This window comes from Cebus imitator, unplaced genomic scaffold, assembly GCF_001604975.1.
Source record: "Cebus imitator isolate Cc_AM_T3 unplaced genomic scaffold, Cebus_imitator-1.0 Scaffold339, whole genome shotgun sequence".
Taxonomy (NCBI): Eukaryota; Metazoa; Chordata; class Mammalia; order Primates; family Cebidae; genus Cebus; species Cebus imitator.
The window spans coordinates 1,390,212-1,407,251 of NW_016107654.1; the positions used below are offsets into that span (position 1 = coordinate 1,390,212).

The 17,040-nt window shown below is 58.7% G+C and overlaps 2 protein-coding genes across 2 annotated transcripts in view; both read right to left on the minus strand.

Annotated features, from left to right (window-relative positions):
* CCDC183 (coiled-coil domain containing 183) overlaps positions 1 to 10,043 on the minus strand; it is a 13,751-nt gene extending 3,708 nt beyond the window's left edge. The window contains exons 1-7 of the mRNA XM_037730318.1: positions 9,930 to 10,043; positions 9,092 to 9,213; positions 8,567 to 8,644; positions 8,188 to 8,355; positions 4,291 to 4,395; positions 1,420 to 1,542; positions 116 to 295 (exon numbers count right to left, since the gene is read on the minus strand). Of these exons, the coding sequence (XP_037586246.1) occupies positions 116 to 295; positions 1,420 to 1,542; positions 4,291 to 4,395; positions 8,188 to 8,355; positions 8,567 to 8,644; positions 9,092 to 9,213; positions 9,930 to 9,999 (846 nt within the window). The 5' untranslated portion in view covers positions 10,000 to 10,043. The remainder of the gene's footprint in view (positions 1 to 115; positions 296 to 1,419; positions 1,543 to 4,290; positions 4,396 to 8,187; positions 8,356 to 8,566; positions 8,645 to 9,091; positions 9,214 to 9,929) is intronic.
* A 4,211-nt stretch (positions 10,044 to 14,254) lies between these two features.
* Positions 14,255 to 16,196, minus strand: TMEM141 (transmembrane protein 141). Its single transcript, XM_017505582.2, has 5 exons — positions 16,093 to 16,196; positions 15,723 to 15,789; positions 15,468 to 15,551; positions 15,148 to 15,255; positions 14,255 to 14,671 (listed from the first exon to the last, which is right to left on the minus strand). The coding sequence occupies exons 1-5, from the start codon at positions 16,144 to 16,146 to the stop codon at positions 14,658 to 14,660; spliced, it is 327 nt and encodes a 108-aa protein (XP_017361071.1). The 5' UTR covers positions 16,147 to 16,196; the 3' UTR covers positions 14,255 to 14,657.
* Between the last annotated feature and the right edge of the window lie 844 nt (positions 16,197 to 17,040).

A 17,040-nucleotide genomic window follows, 5' to 3' on the forward strand; every position in this document is an offset into this window, starting at 1 on the left:
CCCCGGCCCTCAGCCTGTCCACCCAGCTGTCGTGGGAACCTCGGCCCTCAGCCTGTCCACCCAGCTGTCGTGGGAACCCCGGCCCTCAGCCTGTCCACCCAGCTGTCGTGGGAACCTCGGGCTTCAGCCTGTCCACCCCGCTGCTGTGGGGCCCGGGCCTGGGGCTCACCCGCCGGTACTTCTCACTGGTCTCCTTCGTGTGGATCTTGTCGATCAGCTTCCTCTGCTGGTTGAGCCAGTTCTCCCTGGCCCTGCGCTCCTCGATGAAGGACACCTGCTTTTGTCTCATGTTCCTCTGGGGACATGGGGTGGGCAGGGGTCAGTGACTGTCTCAACAAGGGCCCTCATGGCACTGAAGCCAGCAGCCGGTTGGCCATCCTCACCTTACTAGACTTGGAAAATGCATCCCCGCCACCAGCCGCACTGTCTTCCTAAACCACCCGTGCCCCTGCCCATGGCTGCCTCCGCTTAGGGCCCTGCTTGCCCATGCCTCTTGGAGCATGTGCCAGCCCAGATGTTCCACTGCCCTTCAGCCCCTGGCCCCCAGCTGCCTCCTAGCCAGGTCTGTGGAAAACTCACAAAAGTAGATTGAGCCTGCCTGAAAACAGAGTCATCCTCCCCAAAACCTGGCCTCTTCCAGCATGCCCTTGGGTAGCTAAAACCATCCTCTGCCCACCCCTGCTCACGCACCCAGAGCCTGCCCTCACCCTTGCCACTCCCGCTGCCAGAGCTTAGTGAGGTTGCCTCTTGAGAACGTCTCGGTTCCGTTGCTCCCGGCCAACCCTTGCCCCGGCCTGCCCAGGTGATCAGTGCCTCTGCCCTGGCACCTTCCAGTGCCTGCAGTCTGATTGCACCCTTTCTGAAGCACAGACCTGGTCACATCTTCCCTCCACCTCCTCCCAGGGCTTCAGGTCAGTGCGTAGCTCCCGGCCCAGCAGACTCCGCTGCCGGGACTTCACCTCCTCCTCCAGCACCTGCACCTTTGCAGGTCTGCTCCCTGAGCCCAGCTCAAGCACTGCCTCCCTGGAAAGCCATCTGCCGCCCACCTCTCTCTGCCAGGCTGGCCCTGGGGCTGTGTGACATTTCTTCACGGACTTGGATGAGTGCCACCCACTTCAGGAGGGCCGGGCCTGCCTGTCCTGGTGCCTGCTGTATCCCCAGAGCCTGGCAGGGGCCTTGGGGGATACAGACTGGGTGAGCGGAGACCCCTGCTCTGCCCTGGCCGATTCTCTGCCTCCTCTACTTCATGGCTCCTTGGCCTGACGGGACCTGCTCTGTCCAGCGGGCGAGCAGCGCAGGCTGGCAGGGCTGGCCACTGGATCCTGCCAGGGATTGTAGGCATTGTGGGCGTGGGGGTCTCCTGAGGGACCCTGGCCAGGAAGATCTGAGAGAGCCAGCCCTAGAGGGCCCCCAGCCCACCTTAACCTCATCTGTGATCATCATGGCGTCTTGGGACATGTTTTTCATATCCGACAGCTCCGAGCAGTAGGTGACCGCCAGGTTCTGCAGCTTGTCCAGCTCGGTGGGGTATCCAGCCAGCACCTGTGTTGAGTGAGGCTCTCTTGTGGCCCCTACAGAGTGGGGCTGTCACCCCCAGACTCAGACCCCTGAGGAGAGTGATCGTTTCTGCTCTGTGGCCCCAGCACCCCTGCCAGGCATAAAACGGATGAAAGGAAGTGTTTCATGGGGAGTGGACGGTGCTGGCCTGGTGGACTCCCACCACCCGGGGCCCAACAACCTAGAGACACAGAAAGAGGCTGGGCCTAAATGATATGCCATGGAGAAAGCTGATTCTGAAGCCCGGGACATTTGGGAGCAGCTTTGCTCTGAAGTGAAGCAGAGGGGTCAGGACATGGGCTTGGGGTCAGTGAGTCGGGATTCAAGGCCAAGGCTGCTGCTGACCAGCTATCTTGGCTGTGTGACATTAATGTCATTTAACCTCTCTGAGTGTCCCCTTCTGTAAGAGGGTGATAATGGCTCTTCAGAAGGTTGCTGTCAGGATGAATTGAGAGTATAAAATAGAAAGTATGTAGCCCAGAACCAGGTTCGTCATGTTCAGGATAGCTTTGCTGTTAGTATTTTGTTTTTCATAGCAATAAATACAGAATCTTTTTTTTTTTTTTTTTTGTTTTGGTTTTGTTTTTAGTTTCTTTTTTTATTGTTTTTTAAGTTTTGGGGTACATGTGAAGAACATGCAAGATTGTTGCATAGGTACTCATCAAGTTTCTTCAAATATTTATCACACAATTCTTTTGTTCATCTGATACAGTGAATAAAAATATTTTAATAATTTTTTTTTTTTTTTTNGCAGTGGCGCAATCTCAGTTTGCTGCTGCAACCTCTGTTTCCCGGTTAAAGCAATTCCCCTGCCTCAGCCTCCTGAGTAGCTGGGATTACAGGCACACACCACCATGCCTGGCTAACTTTTGTATTTTTAGTAGAGATAGGATTTTATTACATTGGCCATGCTGGGGTCCAATTCCTGACCTCAGGTGATCCACCCACCTTGACCCCCCAAAGTGTGGGATTACAGGCGTGAGCCACCACACCTGGCCTAAAACTATTTTTAAAAATATGGATGACTGTGGGAATTACTGGGTTTTTTTGTTTTTTTTCTGAGACTGATTCTTACTCTATCACCCAGGATGGAGTGGAATGGCAAGATCTCGGCTTGCTGCAACCTCTGCCTCCTGGATTCAAGGGATTCTCATGGCTCAGCCTCCAGAATAGCTGGGATTGCAGGCACACACCACCACGCCCAGCTCAGTTGTATTTTTAGTAGAGATGGGGTTTCACCATGTTGGTTAGGCTGGTCTCAAACTCCCGACCTCAAGTGATCACCCACCTTGGCCTCCCAAAGTGCTGGGGTTACAGGCATGAGTCCCCATGCCCGGGCCGGGAATTACTGTTTTTTAAGTGTGTATGTTCTAAACAGAGGAAGGTGATGCCGGGGTACAGAAAGCACCAGCAGAAGGAGGGGCGTGGACAGGGGTGTGGGGAGGGGTGGGCCCCGGAAGGAAAGAGGGGCAGGGTTTCCAGGTGAGCCAACAGGACCAGGGGCCAAAGTAAGAGGGACAAGCAGGAGGACGGAGCTGGGAGCCACCCGGGCTGGGACAGCTGCAGAAAACAGCTGCGATGCCACCCCCACCTCCCACCCTCCCCCTAAACTGCACTTCCATGCTGTCACCTTCCTGAAGCATGGATCTCCAGAGCGCCCCTTCGCCCAGTCTTAGTGTGAGGGTGTCTGGGAGTTTCCTCTGCCCCACTTTCCAGCTGACTCTGTGCTCCATCCACACATGGGCTCTCACACACATGCCCTCACACGCTCACATACATGCTCACACGTGCTCTCACAAACACGTGCTCACACGCACTCGTGCTCACATACGCATGCTCACGTGCTCACAGATGCGCTTATGCGCACACGTGCTCACATACGTGCTCTCACATACGCTCACAGACATGCTCACGTTCCCATGTGCTCTCTTAGCACACCTAAAGCACTCTCTCTCCACACCTATAGTGCACCTGGAGCAGCTCCTGCTTTGTGGACGGCTGAGGGGCAGTGCTCAGCCTCCGTGAAGGGGGCCTGCCTCACAATTGAACCGCTGGCCTCGTCTACAGTGAACCGGGCGGGTGGGCCGGGTGGGCCGGCTGGGATGGCAGCAAGCCCTGCTTACAGGCACGGGCAACCCTCAAAAGTTCGAGGACTTCCTGAGGGTGCAGGACCTGTCTCTGACTGTCAGAGGCCCAGGCAATCAGAAGATGATGGGCAAAATACACTAAATCATTTACTATGTGCAAGAAAGTCCAAAGAATTCTGATACACCCTCAAGATGTGCTTTTTTGAAATAGCCAAAAATGAAGTTTTTGGGTTGTTTTGAGATGGAGTCTCGCTCTGTCACCCAGGCTGGAGTGCAATGGCACGATCTCCGCCCACTGCAACCTCCACCTCCCAGGTTCAAGCAATTCTCTGCCTCAGCCTCCTGAGCAGCTGGGACTAAAGGCACACACCACCACACCCGGCTAATTTTTGTATTTTTACTAGTGACGAGATTACACCATCTGGGCCAGGTGGACTCCTGACCTCGTGATCCACCTGCCTTGGCCTCCCAAAGCGCTGGGATTACAAGCGTGAGCCACCGCGCCCAGCCCAAAAATGAAGTTTTAAAAAACATTTATCACATGCTTCAACGTCCTACATAGCCGGTGCTCAAGCAGAACCCAGGACGCTTCCGGCCCTCCCAGCTCCCAGCCCCGGACCCGCCCCTCCCGGGCCGCTGAGCTCACTTTCTTCAGGTAATCCAGCAGGTCCAAGTACAGCAGGTGGATGTTCTGGCTGGTGGTGATCTTGATCGTTGTCTTCTCGATGTTGTTCTCCAGCTGGCGGATGATCTGGGGCGAACCGAGGGCGCGCTGAGGGCGCTTGGGGACCAGCCGCCCAGAGGGCGTCGGGCCTGGGCTTTCTTCGGAGGGGGTCGTGCTCTCCCAGCCCGCCCCTCCCGCGAGCCCTGCCCCGGGGGCCCCGCCCCTCTCCCCCCCAGCCCTGCCCCGGGGGCCCCGCCCCTCTCCCCCCCCCAGCCCTGCCCCGGGGGCCCCGCCCGGCCCCCCCCCCCCCCCCCCCCGCCGCTCCCCCTTGCCCCCCCCCCCCCCCCGCCCGCCAGCTCCCGCTGCATGCCCCCCCCCCTCTCCCCGCGCCGCCGCACCAGGTGGATCAGCAGGTTGTGCGCGTTCACACGGTCGAAAACGTACTTGCGCAGCTTCTCTTGCGCCACCTGGGTCGGGAAGGGCACCAACCGCGCGTAGGTGCGCAGGGGGCCGCCACGGAGCCCGCCAGCAGTAGGCGGGTGGAGGCTCGTGGCAACCCCACAGGGACCCTGGGGCTGGGCACCTGCTCCGTCCCTCATCCGCCCCGCAACATCTAGTGGGGGGGTGCGCTGGCAGGGAGGGCAGGGTTGGGTCTCGAGGCCCCACGTGCCTGGTTACCTCCATGGTGCTGCGGCAGTGCGCCAGCCGCAAGGGCGCGTTTTTCCCGCAGGCCTTGGAGATGGTCCACTGGTCATACTGCAGAGCAGTGGCGGCTGAGCTGAGGCGGGCCCTCCAGGCATTCCCCCCAGGGCCTCTTGTATCCCGTGCGAGCTCAGCAGTGAGATCTCCTGCTCCCATGAGGAGCAGAGCGCCGCGGGACCCCATCCTGGCCACCCAAGCTCGGATGCGACGGGGTTGGGGGAAGGTGGGCATGCAGAGGAGGGCCCAGGTTTCCCCTAGCTGGCTGGAGAGCCAGAGAGGCCCTGCTGCAGGATGTGGGGTCACAGATGCCAAGCCCTCTGGGGTGAACCTGCCCACCAGATGCTGGGGTGACTGGAGCGCTGGACACAGGTTCTAGCAGAGCCCCTCCTCACATGCCCCCTGGCTCCAGGAAGGTCGGGGTGGGGGTGGAGAAGAGGTGCCCGCCCTCTCCCTGTGTGTCCTCTGCTCCCCAGGCCGCCGAGAGGAGCGGGGTTTGTGCACCTTCTTGGCCAAAGCCCAGTCCTGGGCCCCCCGGCGGATCTTGCTGTGCAGGAGTGCCAGCGTGGCCTTGTTCTGGTTCATACTCTCTTTCAGCCCCTGGATCTGGAGGGCCCGACACTGCTCTGTGGGCAGGTGGAGGGGTCAGAGTGGCCAGGATTGGGCCAAGGGCCTGACCTGGAATCCTCCAGGGGAGGCTTGAATTAGGAGGCTCTGGGTCTGGGGGGATGCCACCTCCATGGCCGAGATCCCTCCTCCCGCCCTGTCCTGGGGGACACCACTCCACTGCCCAGCAGCGGCTGTCTGAAGGGCTCTCAGCGGACAGGTACAGGGCTCACGCCTGTAATGCCAACATTTTGGGAAGCCAAGATGGGCGGATCACCTGAGGTCAGGAGTTTGAGACCAGCCTGGCCAACAGCCTGAAACCTTGTCTTTACTAAAAATACAAAACTAGCTGGGCATGGTGGCACATGCCTGTAGTCCCAGCTACTTGGGAGGCTGAGAGGAGAATCATTTGAACCCGGGAGGTGGAGGTTGCAGTGAGCTGAGATTACACCACTACACTCCACCTGGGTGACAGAGCGAGACTCCATCTAAAAATAATAATAAAAATACAAAAATTAGCGGGATGTGGTGGTGCACACCTGATGTCCCAGCTACTAGGGAGGCTGAGGCAGGAGAATCGCTTGAACCTGGGACATGAAGGTTGCAGCGAGCCGAGATTGTGTCACTGCACTCCAACCTGTGACAGAGTGAGACTCCATCTCAAAACAAAACAAACCCATGAAAGTTGTGCACCCTCAAACCCCGAGCCCCAGGCGGGCACGCCAGGCAGGCTCACCCTGGAGCCGAGTGATAGTCTTCAGCTCCTGGGTCTGCTCCTCCACTTCTGTCTCGCTGTGCCTCCTCATGGCTGCCCCCAGTGACCCTGTGTACCTCAAAGCCTCCCTGGGCTCGCCTTGCTCAGAGCTGCCACTCAGACCGTCCCCAGAACCTCAGTGCATTATGAGGAGAGCCAGGGTTCTCACCGCCTGGGCAACGCCGGAATTGCAGGGCCTCCCTGCCCCACTCTGCCCCCAGCCACCTTGGGGCGGCTTCTGGACCTGTGTCCTAATTGAAACGAGTCTCCTGGCAGCTGCCCGAGACTTAGCTCTGCTGGGCGCATGTGTCGCTTTCTTTGAGGGGGAGGTTTGTGATGGGTCGGCAGCACCAGCACCCCGCACCTGCACCAGGTTCCCTCCCATGCCCCAGTCCGTCCTCCACAAAGCAGCTGGGTGAGCCTCCTAAAGTTTATTCTGTTCCTGCCTTACGGGACCTCCATCTGCACCCCTACCTGTAGCCCCAAGTCCAGACCCCATGCCCCGGGTGACCCGGCTCTTGGGACACCCCAGCCTTATCTCTTCTGACTTCTGTCCCTGACCTTGGCCATGCTGCCTGGAGCCCACCCTGCTTTGCCCCCACTTTCCTTTGGGAATTACTGGGTCTTGGGTTCATGTGTCAGAAGGGATTAGTTCCCATCTTTGCACCCCCTCCGCCCTTCCCTTTGAGAGATGTGCCTGGAGCACCAAGCAGCCTGGAACTCTGTGGGGTATGCACGAGATGATGGGGTACCTTTTCCCCGCCTTGCCTTAGTAGGCTCAGGTGGCCATAACAAGGTGCAGTAGCTGGGCACAGTGGCTCACGCCTGTAACCCTTGCACTTTGGGAGGCTGAGGTGGGTGGATCACCAGAGGTCAGGAGTTTGAGACCAGTCTGGTCAATATGGAGAAATCCTGTTTCTACTAAAAATAGGAAAATAGCCTGGTGTGGTGGTGGGTGCCTGTAGTCCCAGCTACTTGGGAAGCAGAGGGAGAACTGCTTGAACCCAGGAGGTAGAGGTTGAGTGAGCCAGGTGGGTAAACCCCCTTCTGGGCACCGAGGAAGGAGAGCTAAGCAGACCCCCGGAACAATTAGTGCCTGAAGAGTATCCTAGTTTATAGTGTTACTACTCAGTTATTTCCTTGTATATATATAATCCTTTATATATAATCATATGTTAATCTATAGTCAGAACAATTAGTGCCTGAGGAATACCTTACTACTCAGTTATATGTTAGTTTATAGTCGGAGGAATGTCTAGAGCAGACACGGTACAGAGCATGAATTAAGGGAAAAACAGTTATACCAGGACAAGAATCTGTGGCCCAGGCGGCAGTGCCTCTGCCTGAAAGGGCATGCGCTACATAGCAGGCTGGCCCAGGCGGCAGCGTTCGGTATCATAAAGATACCCGCTGTATGACAGGCTTGGAGCAAGTCACTCCTCCTGAAAAGGAGTTGCAGTACCTTGCGTCCGGTTCTTGTGGAAGGCTGGCCTCAGGCCGGCAAGCCTGCGGGCATCAGAGGGCTTAAAACCCCTCCAGTGTAATCGAGCCTAGGCGGTTGTATACCTTGTCAGCCCTGCTGCTACGTACTGATTCAAGGCATCCTCGTATAGAATCATTGGAAGCCGCCAGCAGGTGGCTGGAGACCCTGACAACTCTTTACTGTGCTGATTCAAAAGCATCCTCCGATAGAATTCCTTAGAAGCAGCCTGCCCCTAGATAAGAAGTGTTCCACACTGCACCCCCTTCACTGCGCACAGCCCACCTCCTTGCCTCGGAGACCCAATGGGGGTGGACCCCNCCCCGCCCGGTCCTCCCACCTGCAGCAGCCGCCGCTCCTCCTTGCTGGCGTCCGGCTGGCTCCGCAGGCTGGCCAGCTCCAGATGCATGCTCTCCAACTTCTCCCCGCGCCGCCGCACCAGGTGGATCAGCAGGTTGTGCGCGTTCACACGGTCGAAAACGTACTTGCGCAGCTTCTCTTGCGCCACCTGGGTCGGGAAGGGCACCAACCGCGCGTAGGTGCGCAGGGGGCCGCCACGGAGCCCGCCAGCAGTAGGCGGGTGGAGGCTCGTGGCAACCCCACAGGGACCCTGGGGCTGGGCACCTGCTCCGTCCCTCATCCGCCCCGCAACATCTAGTGGGGGGGTGCGCTGGCAGGGAGGGCAGGGTTGGGTCTCGAGGCCCCACGTGCCTGGTTACCTCCATGGTGCTGCGGCAGTGCGCCAGCCGCAAGGGCGCGTTTTTCCCGCAGGCCTTGGAGATGGTCCACTGGTCATACTGCAGAGCAGTGGCGGCTGAGCTGAGGCGGGCCCTCCAGGCATTCCCCCCAGGGCCTCTTGTATCCCGTGCGAGCTCAGCAGTGAGATCTCCTGCTCCCATGAGGAGCAGAGCGCCGCGGGACCCCATCCTGGCCACCCAAGCTCGGATGCGACGGGGTTGGGGGAAGGTGGGCATGCAGAGGAGGGCCCAGGTTTCCCCTAGCTGGCTGGAGAGCCAGAGAGGCCCTGCTGCAGGATGTGGGGTCACAGATGCCAAGCCCTCTGGGGTGAACCTGCCCACCAGATGCTGGGGTGACTGGAGCGCTGGACACAGGTTCTAGCAGAGCCCCTCCTCACATGCCCCCTGGCTCCAGGAAGGTCGGGGTGGGGGTGGAGAAGAGGTGCCCGCCCTCTCCCTGTGTGTCCTCTGCTCCCCAGGCCGCCGAGAGGAGCGGGGTTTGTGCACCTTCTTGGCCAAAGCCCAGTCCTGGGCCCCCCGGCGGATCTTGCTGTGCAGGAGTGCCAGCGTGGCCTTGTTCTGGTTCATACTCTCTTTCAGCCCCTGGATCTGGAGGGCCCGACACTGCTCTGTGGGCAGGTGGAGGGGTCAGAGTGGCCAGGATTGGGCCAAGGGCCTGACCTGGAATCCTCCAGGGGAGGCTTGAATTAGGAGGCTCTGGGTCTGGGGGGATGCCACCTCCATGGCCGAGATCCCTCCTCCCGCCCTGTCCTGGGGGACACCACTCCACTGCCCAGCAGCGGCTGTCTGAAGGGCTCTCAGCGGACAGGTACAGGGCTCACGCCTGTAATGCCAACATTTTGGGAAGCCAAGATGGGCGGATCACCTGAGGTCAGGAGTTTGAGACCAGCCTGGCCAACAGCCTGAAACCTTGTCTTTACTAAAAATACAAAACTAGCTGGGCATGGTGGCACATGCCTGTAGTCCCAGCTACTTGGGAGGCTGAGAGGAGAATCATTTGAACCCGGGAGGTGGAGGTTGCAGTGAGCTGAGATTACACCACTACACTCCACCTGGGTGACAGAGCGAGACTCCATCTAAAAATAATAATAAAAATACAAAAATTAGCGGGATGTGGTGGTGCACACCTGATGTCCCAGCTACTAGGGAGGCTGAGGCAGGAGAATCGCTTGAACCTGGGACATGAAGGTTGCAGCGAGCCGAGATTGTGTCACTGCACTCCAACCTGTGACAGAGTGAGACTCCATCTCAAAACAAAACAAACCCATGAAAGTTGTGCACCCTCAAACCCCGAGCCCCAGGCGGGCACGCCAGGCAGGCTCACCCTGGAGCCGAGTGATAGTCTTCAGCTCCTGGGTCTGCTCCTCCACTTCTGTCTCGCTGTGCCTCCTCATGGCTGCCCCCAGTGACCCTGTGTACCTCAAAGCCTCCCTGGGCTCGCCTTGCTCAGAGCTGCCACTCAGACCGTCCCCAGAACCTCAGTGCATTATGAGGAGAGCCAGGGTTCTCACCGCCTGGGCAACGCCGGAATTGCAGGGCCTCCCTGCCCCACTCTGCCCCCAGCCACCTTGGGGCGGCTTCTGGACCTGTGTCCTAATTGAAACGAGTCTCCTGGCAGCTGCCCGAGACTTAGCTCTGCTGGGCGCATGTGTCGCTTTCTTTGAGGGGGAGGTTTGTGATGGGTCGGCAGCACCAGCACCCCGCACCTGCACCAGGTTCCCTCCCATGCCCCAGTCCGTCCTCCACAAAGCAGCTGGGTGAGCCTCCTAAAGTTTATTCTGTTCCTGCCTTACGGGACCTCCATCTGCACCCCTACCTGTAGCCCCAAGTCCAGACCCCATGCCCCGGGTGACCCGGCTCTTGGGACACCCCAGCCTTATCTCTTCTGACTTCTGTCCCTGACCTTGGCCATGCTGCCTGGAGCCCACCCTGCTTTGCCCCCACTTTCCTTTGGGAATTACTGGGTCTTGGGTTCATGTGTCAGAAGGGATTAGTTCCCATCTTTGCACCCCCTCCGCCCTTCCCTTTGAGAGATGTGCCTGGAGCACCAAGCAGCCTGGAACTCTGTGGGGTATGCACGAGATGATGGGGTACCTTTTCCCCGCCTTGCCTTAGTAGGCTCAGGTGGCCATAACAAGGTGCAGTAGCTGGGCACAGTGGCTCACGCCTGTAACCCTTGCACTTTGGGAGGCTGAGGTGGGTGGATCACCAGAGGTCAGGAGTTTGAGACCAGTCTGGTCAATATGGAGAAATCCTGTTTCTACTAAAAATAGGAAAATAGCCTGGTGTGGTGGTGGGTGCCTGTAGTCCCAGCTACTTGGGAAGCAGAGGGAGAACTGCTTGAACCCAGGAGGTAGAGGTTGAGTGAGCCAGGTGGGTAAACCCCCTTCTGGGCACCGAGGAAGGAGAGCTAAGCAGACCCCCGGAACAATTAGTGCCTGAAGAGTATCCTAGTTTATAGTGTTACTACTCAGTTATTTCCTTGTATATATATAATCCTTTATATATAATCATATGTTAATCTATAGTCAGAACAATTAGTGCCTGAGGAATACCTTACTACTCAGTTATATGTTAGTTTATAGTCGGAGGAATGTCTAGAGCAGACACGGTACAGAGCATGAATTAAGGGAAAAACAGTTATACCAGGACAAGAATCTGTGGCCCAGGCGGCAGTGCCTCTGCCTGAAAGGGCATGCGCTACATAGCAGGCTGGCCCAGGCGGCAGCGTTCGGTATCATAAAGATACCCGCTGTATGACAGGCTTGGAGCAAGTCACTCCTCCTGAAAAGGAGTTGCAGTACCTTGCGTCCGGTTCTTGTGGAAGGCTGGCCTCAGGCCGGCAAGCCTGCGGGCATCAGAGGGCTTAAAACCCCTCCAGTGTAATCGAGCCTAGGCGGTTGTATACCTTGTCAGCCCTGCTGCTACGTACTGATTCAAGGCATCCTCGTATAGAATCATTGGAAGCCGCCAGCAGGTGGCTGGAGACCCTGACAACTCTTTACTGTGCTGATTCAAAAGCATCCTCCGATAGAATTCCTTAGAAGCAGCCTGCCCCTAGATAAGAAGTGTTCCACACTGCACCCCCTTCACTGCGCACAGCCCACCTCCTTGCCTCGGAGACCCAATGGGGGTGGACCCCTTGCTGCGCACTGCCCATTTCCTAGCCTAGGTGACCTAATGGGGGTGGACCTCTTGTTTATTGCTCACATGATTGCCTTGACCCTATCACTGTCCTTAAGATGACCCCACTCACTACCCTGCCCGCTAACCTGTACCCAATAAATAGGTGCTCCTGGAAGTTTGGGGCCTCGCCTGTCTCCCCTTGTAGGTGGCGAGGCCCCCGAGCACAGCTGCACTTTGTCCTTCTGTGTCTTTATTTCTTGGATCCTGCACCTAAGCACAGCGATGGGGACACCCCACGACCCTGTAGGGCTTGACCCCACAAGCTGAGATCGTGCCACTGCACTCCAGCCGGGGCGACAGAGTAAGACTCTGTCTCAAAAAAACAAAAACAAGGTGCCATGGAGTGTGGGGTATGAACAGCCGCCTGGAGGCTGCAAGCAGACAGCCCGGGTGAGCAGGCCTGGTGTCCCCTGAGGCCCCTCTCCGTGGCCTGCAGACGCCGTCTTCTCCCTGTGTCCTCACGTGGTCGTTCCTCTGTGTGTCTGTGTCCTAATTTCGTCTTATGAGGACACGAGTCCATTGGATTAGGGCCCACCCCAATGACCTCATTTTACCGTAATGGCCCCTGTAAAGCCCCATCTCCAAATACAGCGACACGCTGAGGTCCTGGGGGTCAGGGCCTCATACAGGAATTTGAGGGGACCCAAGCCTGCCTGACAGTGGCCTTTGCCCGTGCTGTCACAGCGTCTTCCTCTGCGAGCTCTCACACAGTTCCCTTCCTTTCCTGGTCACTGTTTGGAAAGCCAGCCCAGGAAAACTCCAGGTTCAGCAAGCCAGGCCTTACCCTCAGGGTGCTCGGATGACCTGCTAAAGGTGTGGTCTGCTCACCTCCCCTTGTTTTGGAGGTCCAAGCTTGGAATCCAGCTGAGGCAGAGACTACCTGCTGGCCTTCTTCCTCAGATATGAAACACCTGAATGTGAGTGGGCACATGGCTGCCCAGAGCAAGTCTGCCTTCCTGAGCTTCCCGGCAATGGATGCTCCCAACGACTTCGTTCAGGCCAACAGAGCGAGAGCAGCAGTGGCGGCAAGCTGCCCTTTCCTCCCTCAGATGACATAAAGACACAATGGCCCTGTGGGAGGCCGAGGCGGGTGGATCACGAGGTCAAGAGATCGAGACCATCATGGTCAAAACGGTGAAACCCCGTCTCTACTAAAAACTACAAAAAATTAGCTGGGCATGGTGGCGTGTGCCTGTAATACCAGCTACTCAGGAGGCTGAGGCAGGATAATTGCCTGAACCCAGGAGGCGGAGGTTGCGGTGAGCCGAGATCGCGCCATTGCACTCCAGCCTGGGTAACAAGAGCGAAACTCCGTCTCAAAAAAAAAAAAAAAAAAAAGACACAATGGCCAAAGCTGGTGCAGCCACCGGGGGCCATGAGGCAGATTTGGGGACAGAGGCCACTGCAGCAGGAGTAGAAAGGAGCCCAGTCCCTGACTCCGTCAACCCCGGAGAACCCACTTGGACTTTTACACGATAAATGAAGCTTGGCCGGGCACAGTGACTCAGGCCTATAATCCGAGCAGCTTAGGAGGCTGAGGTGGGCGGATCACCTGAGGTTAGGAGTTCAAGCTGGCCAACATGGTGAAACCCTATCTCTACTAAAAATACAAAAATCAGCCAGGCATGGTGGTGTGCACCTGTAATCCCAGCTACTCGGGAGGCCGAGGCTGGAGAATCGCTTGAATGGCAAGACGGAAGCTGCAGTGAGCTGAGATCATGTCCCTGCCCCCCAGCCTGAGTGACAGAACAAGACTCGGTCTCAAAAAAACAAAACAAAACAAAACACAAAAACCAGAAAAATACAGTTCCATCTTGCTGAAGCCAGTCATCTTCAGCTTCCTGACACTTTGAAGACGCAGTAGGTACTCAGTTCTTTCCAGTGACTGGCAAAGTGAGGTGGGGGCTGAGCTGGGGCTGGAGCAGCAGGGGTGGGGCTGTGGGCCTCGGTGCTGCGGGGAGCCAGCTGTGACCACGACGGGCTGGCTGAGGTTGTTTGGTGTCCACCTCTTCCTTCTGTTGGGGCTGGAGCTGTGGGTAGACTTGTCCACTCAGAAGCTTTCCTTGTGCACTGACACTGCTCCAACAGCCTAGCTCTGCCTCTGGGGAGTCACTTCAGCTGATAGACAAGTGTGGGATGATAGGCAGGTGGGCGTAGCCCATATCCCTCCTCTCCCAGCAGCCAAGCTCTGGCCTGCCTCACCCCTTTAGCTTTGCCCCCTACACACCAAGTGCTACAGGGGCAGACCCCCATACAGAGAGGCTGTGGTGATCTCATGTGGCCTCGGGGCTGGCGCGAACGTCTAATTCTGGGGTTCGGTGTTGGGAACTTCCCTGTACATCCTCAGTATGTAACTTATACGTGAACCTCATGTATCAAACGCAGGGTAATAAAGGTGTCATGCGACCGGTCACCATCCTACCCTTCTGATTTGTTTTTCACCTGCCCCGGTGGAAACTCAGGTGGAGAGGAGGGTAAGCCGTTTATTAACCACACGCCCTAGCACCAGCTGTCACCTTGGACTTGTCGGAGGTAAAGGGGCCAGAAAGGGAATGACAGCGTGCACCAGCCCTAGGCGGGGGCTCCCAGACACACGCTCTCTGCTGGCAATGCGGACCGTGCATCTGGACAACCTGGAGGAGAACCACCACCCAGGGAGGGCCCCTTCTGCTCCAGCCTACTGGGCGCGTCCCAGGTGGGGGCAGAAGCTGTCTGCAGGGGCTGTCAGGCCTGGCCATGCACGTGGACAGAGAACATGGTTGGGGCACCCTAGGGTGTGGGGAGGGTCAGCCTGGGGCTGGGGGGCATGAAGGCTTGTTCCAGGACTCCTCCTGCTCCCGACCTCTGAGCCCCGGCTGGAGCTCTCCTAGGTTCGCCGATCTGTGAGAGCCAAAGAGAACCAAGCTTGACCCACACTGTCCTGGCTTGGCGTCCTTGCACCCATTTTATCATGGTAAAAACTGGGTCCCACAAGGACAGCAGGCAGTGGGGGCCAGGCCTGGGCCCAGTGCACAGCCTCCCAGTCCAGCCTCACGCCTCCTGCATACCCACGTGGCTGGCTGTGGCCTTGCCATGCCCCTCACTCTGCACCCTTCCTCTCCATTTCAGGGGCACCCCAGCCCCTCTTGGCTCTTCCTCCAGCAAAGGGAGCTCTCCACGATCTGTCTACTGGGCGCACCCCCAGCTCCAGCCCATCTGGGAGTCACATGCTGAGGAGGCTGGGCCAGAGGGAGAGACCTTGTCTAGCCTATCATGGCCGGGGGTGGGGGAAGGGGGGCACCCAGGCCTGGCTGCCTAAAACCCTGGGCACTGGAGCCGTGGCATCCACTTCCCGCTAACCCCCAGGCTCTTCTCACCTGTGCTCATGTCTTTGGGGAGCTGCCCGGTCTCCAGGAAGAGCCAGAGGTTGCTGCATTTCTCTGTCTCCACCCTCGTCACTCCGTAGCTGGCCACGGAGCCGGCGCCTGTGGAGCAGTGAGTGGAAGAGGGGGCTGGGGTCTCTCTGCTTCTCAGGCAGAGGGAGTTAGTTCCTGGCAGATGTGGTGGGTGGGCTCAGGTGGGGCTCCCACCAAGACTTGGGGCTCCATGTCAGAGTCACAGATGCAGAACCACAGCCCCCAACCCTAGCAGAAGCCCACCCCACAAAGAGCCCAGGCCGGGGCCCCGGCTTACCCACCCACGGCCACTAGTAGGCTCCACTGCAAAGGGTATGGAAACTTCCTCTGAATGAGCATCTGCAAGCCGAAGGCCGCGCCGGTGCCTGCAAGGAGCCGAGGTCCCCATCAGTCAGCCCGCACCCGGGGCTGGCCGGGGCCCACCTTGCCAGGCCCCCAGCACCTGCGCGCAGCTGACTTGGCGCCCCCTGCTGGGAGCCAGGGCGGGGCAGGAGGGTGCGTTCTCTCCGCGCCGCAGGACACCTGGTGCAGCCTACCTGCGATGAAGGCGAAAACGCCCTGCATGAAGGCTTGCGACTGGCACGTGGCATACTCCCGGAGTCCCTGGGGTGGCAGAGCGGGGGTGAAGCCTCGGTTCCCTGCCCTCTTCCTTCACCGCCTCTCCTCTCCCTCCTCGGGGCACACCCTGGCTGTGGAGGAGACCCTGGGCGCTTGGACACGTCCCGCCTCCCCTGTGCTCACCTGGACGCCCTGAGCCCCATAGCAGTGGGTTCCCCCAGCCTTCGCCACTCTTCCCTGACGAGGGCCCCCCCTCCCCAGCCCCCCGTCCCAGCCCCAGCCCCCCGCCTCGCTCAGGCCAGCTTCTGAGGTCTGAGGCCTGCCCGCGTCCCAGGCCGGCCTTCTCACCGGGTGCTTGGCGGCCACGGCGTCATCCACCCGGGACAGGCCCAGGTTCACCATGGTTGGCCCGGCCCGGGGCGCTGGCCGGCGCAGGCGCAGGCGGAGGAACGGGGCGGGGCCTGGGGGCGGGGCCTAGGGGACGGCCGGCGCAGGCGCAGGTGGAGGAACGGGGCGGGGCCTAGGGGACGGGCCCGCGCAGGAACAGACGGAGGGGGCGGGGCCTAGGGGACGGGCCCGCGCAGGAACAGACGGAGGGGGCGGGGCCTGCGGAGCGGGCCTCCGCAGGCTGAGGGGTCGGGGCCTAGGAGGCGGGGCCTCCGCAGGTGCAGGCGGAGTGGGCAGGGCCTTGGCTTGGGGGCGGAGCCTGGGTCGAGCCTGCGAGAGCTTAGGGGAGATGGGCGGGGCCTGGCCACGCCTCTAGGAGCCGGATCTCCGTGACCTCCAGGGACCACTGGGCGGGGCGAAGGCGGGGACCGGTCCCCACGTGGCTGAGAGCGCGAGCTCCTCGCTGGGGCCTCCGCCACCAGCCTCGTTCCCACAGTCGCAGCGGCCTCATGGTTGTCAGTGTTATTTTGCTTAAGGACTCGAATCAGGGATTAAATCTCATCAGCGACCACGGAGTGGGATGAATAAAATTATTATTTAGCAAAGTGTTTCTATAACCAACCAGCAGCTGAGCAGCGGAGCCTCGAATTGCAGTTTTTTGGGTTTTTTTTTTGCATGACAGCCTTTACTTTTAAATGACTATCGATACGCGAAATGATGGCATGTAACAAGTTCTTGAATTCTATCATCTAGTAATCTTGATTAAGAGAAACTAAACACAGTGCAAAGAATTCCAAGGCCGGGCGCGGTGGCTCACGCCTGTAATCCCAGCACTTTGGGAGGCCGAGGCGGGTGGATCACGAGGTCAAGAGATCGAGACCATCCTGGTCAACATGGTGAAACCCCGTC

What these genes read in the sequence shown, in the direction of transcription:
- TMEM141 (XM_017505582.2), bottom strand. Translation starts at nt 16,146, where the DNA reads ATGGTGAACCTGGGCCTGTCCCGGGTGGATGACGCCGTGGCCGCCAAG. An exon ending in CCGTGGCCGCCAAGCACCCG is followed by an intron (nt 15,790 to 16,092) that starts GTGAGAAGGCCG and finishes CTGCCACCCCAG; the next exon opens with GGACTCCGGGAGTATGCCAC. An exon ending in GAGCCTACTAGTGGCCGTGG is followed by an intron (nt 15,256 to 15,467) that starts GTGGGTAAGCCG and finishes ACTGCTCCACAG; the next exon opens with GCGCCGGCTCCGTGGCCAGC.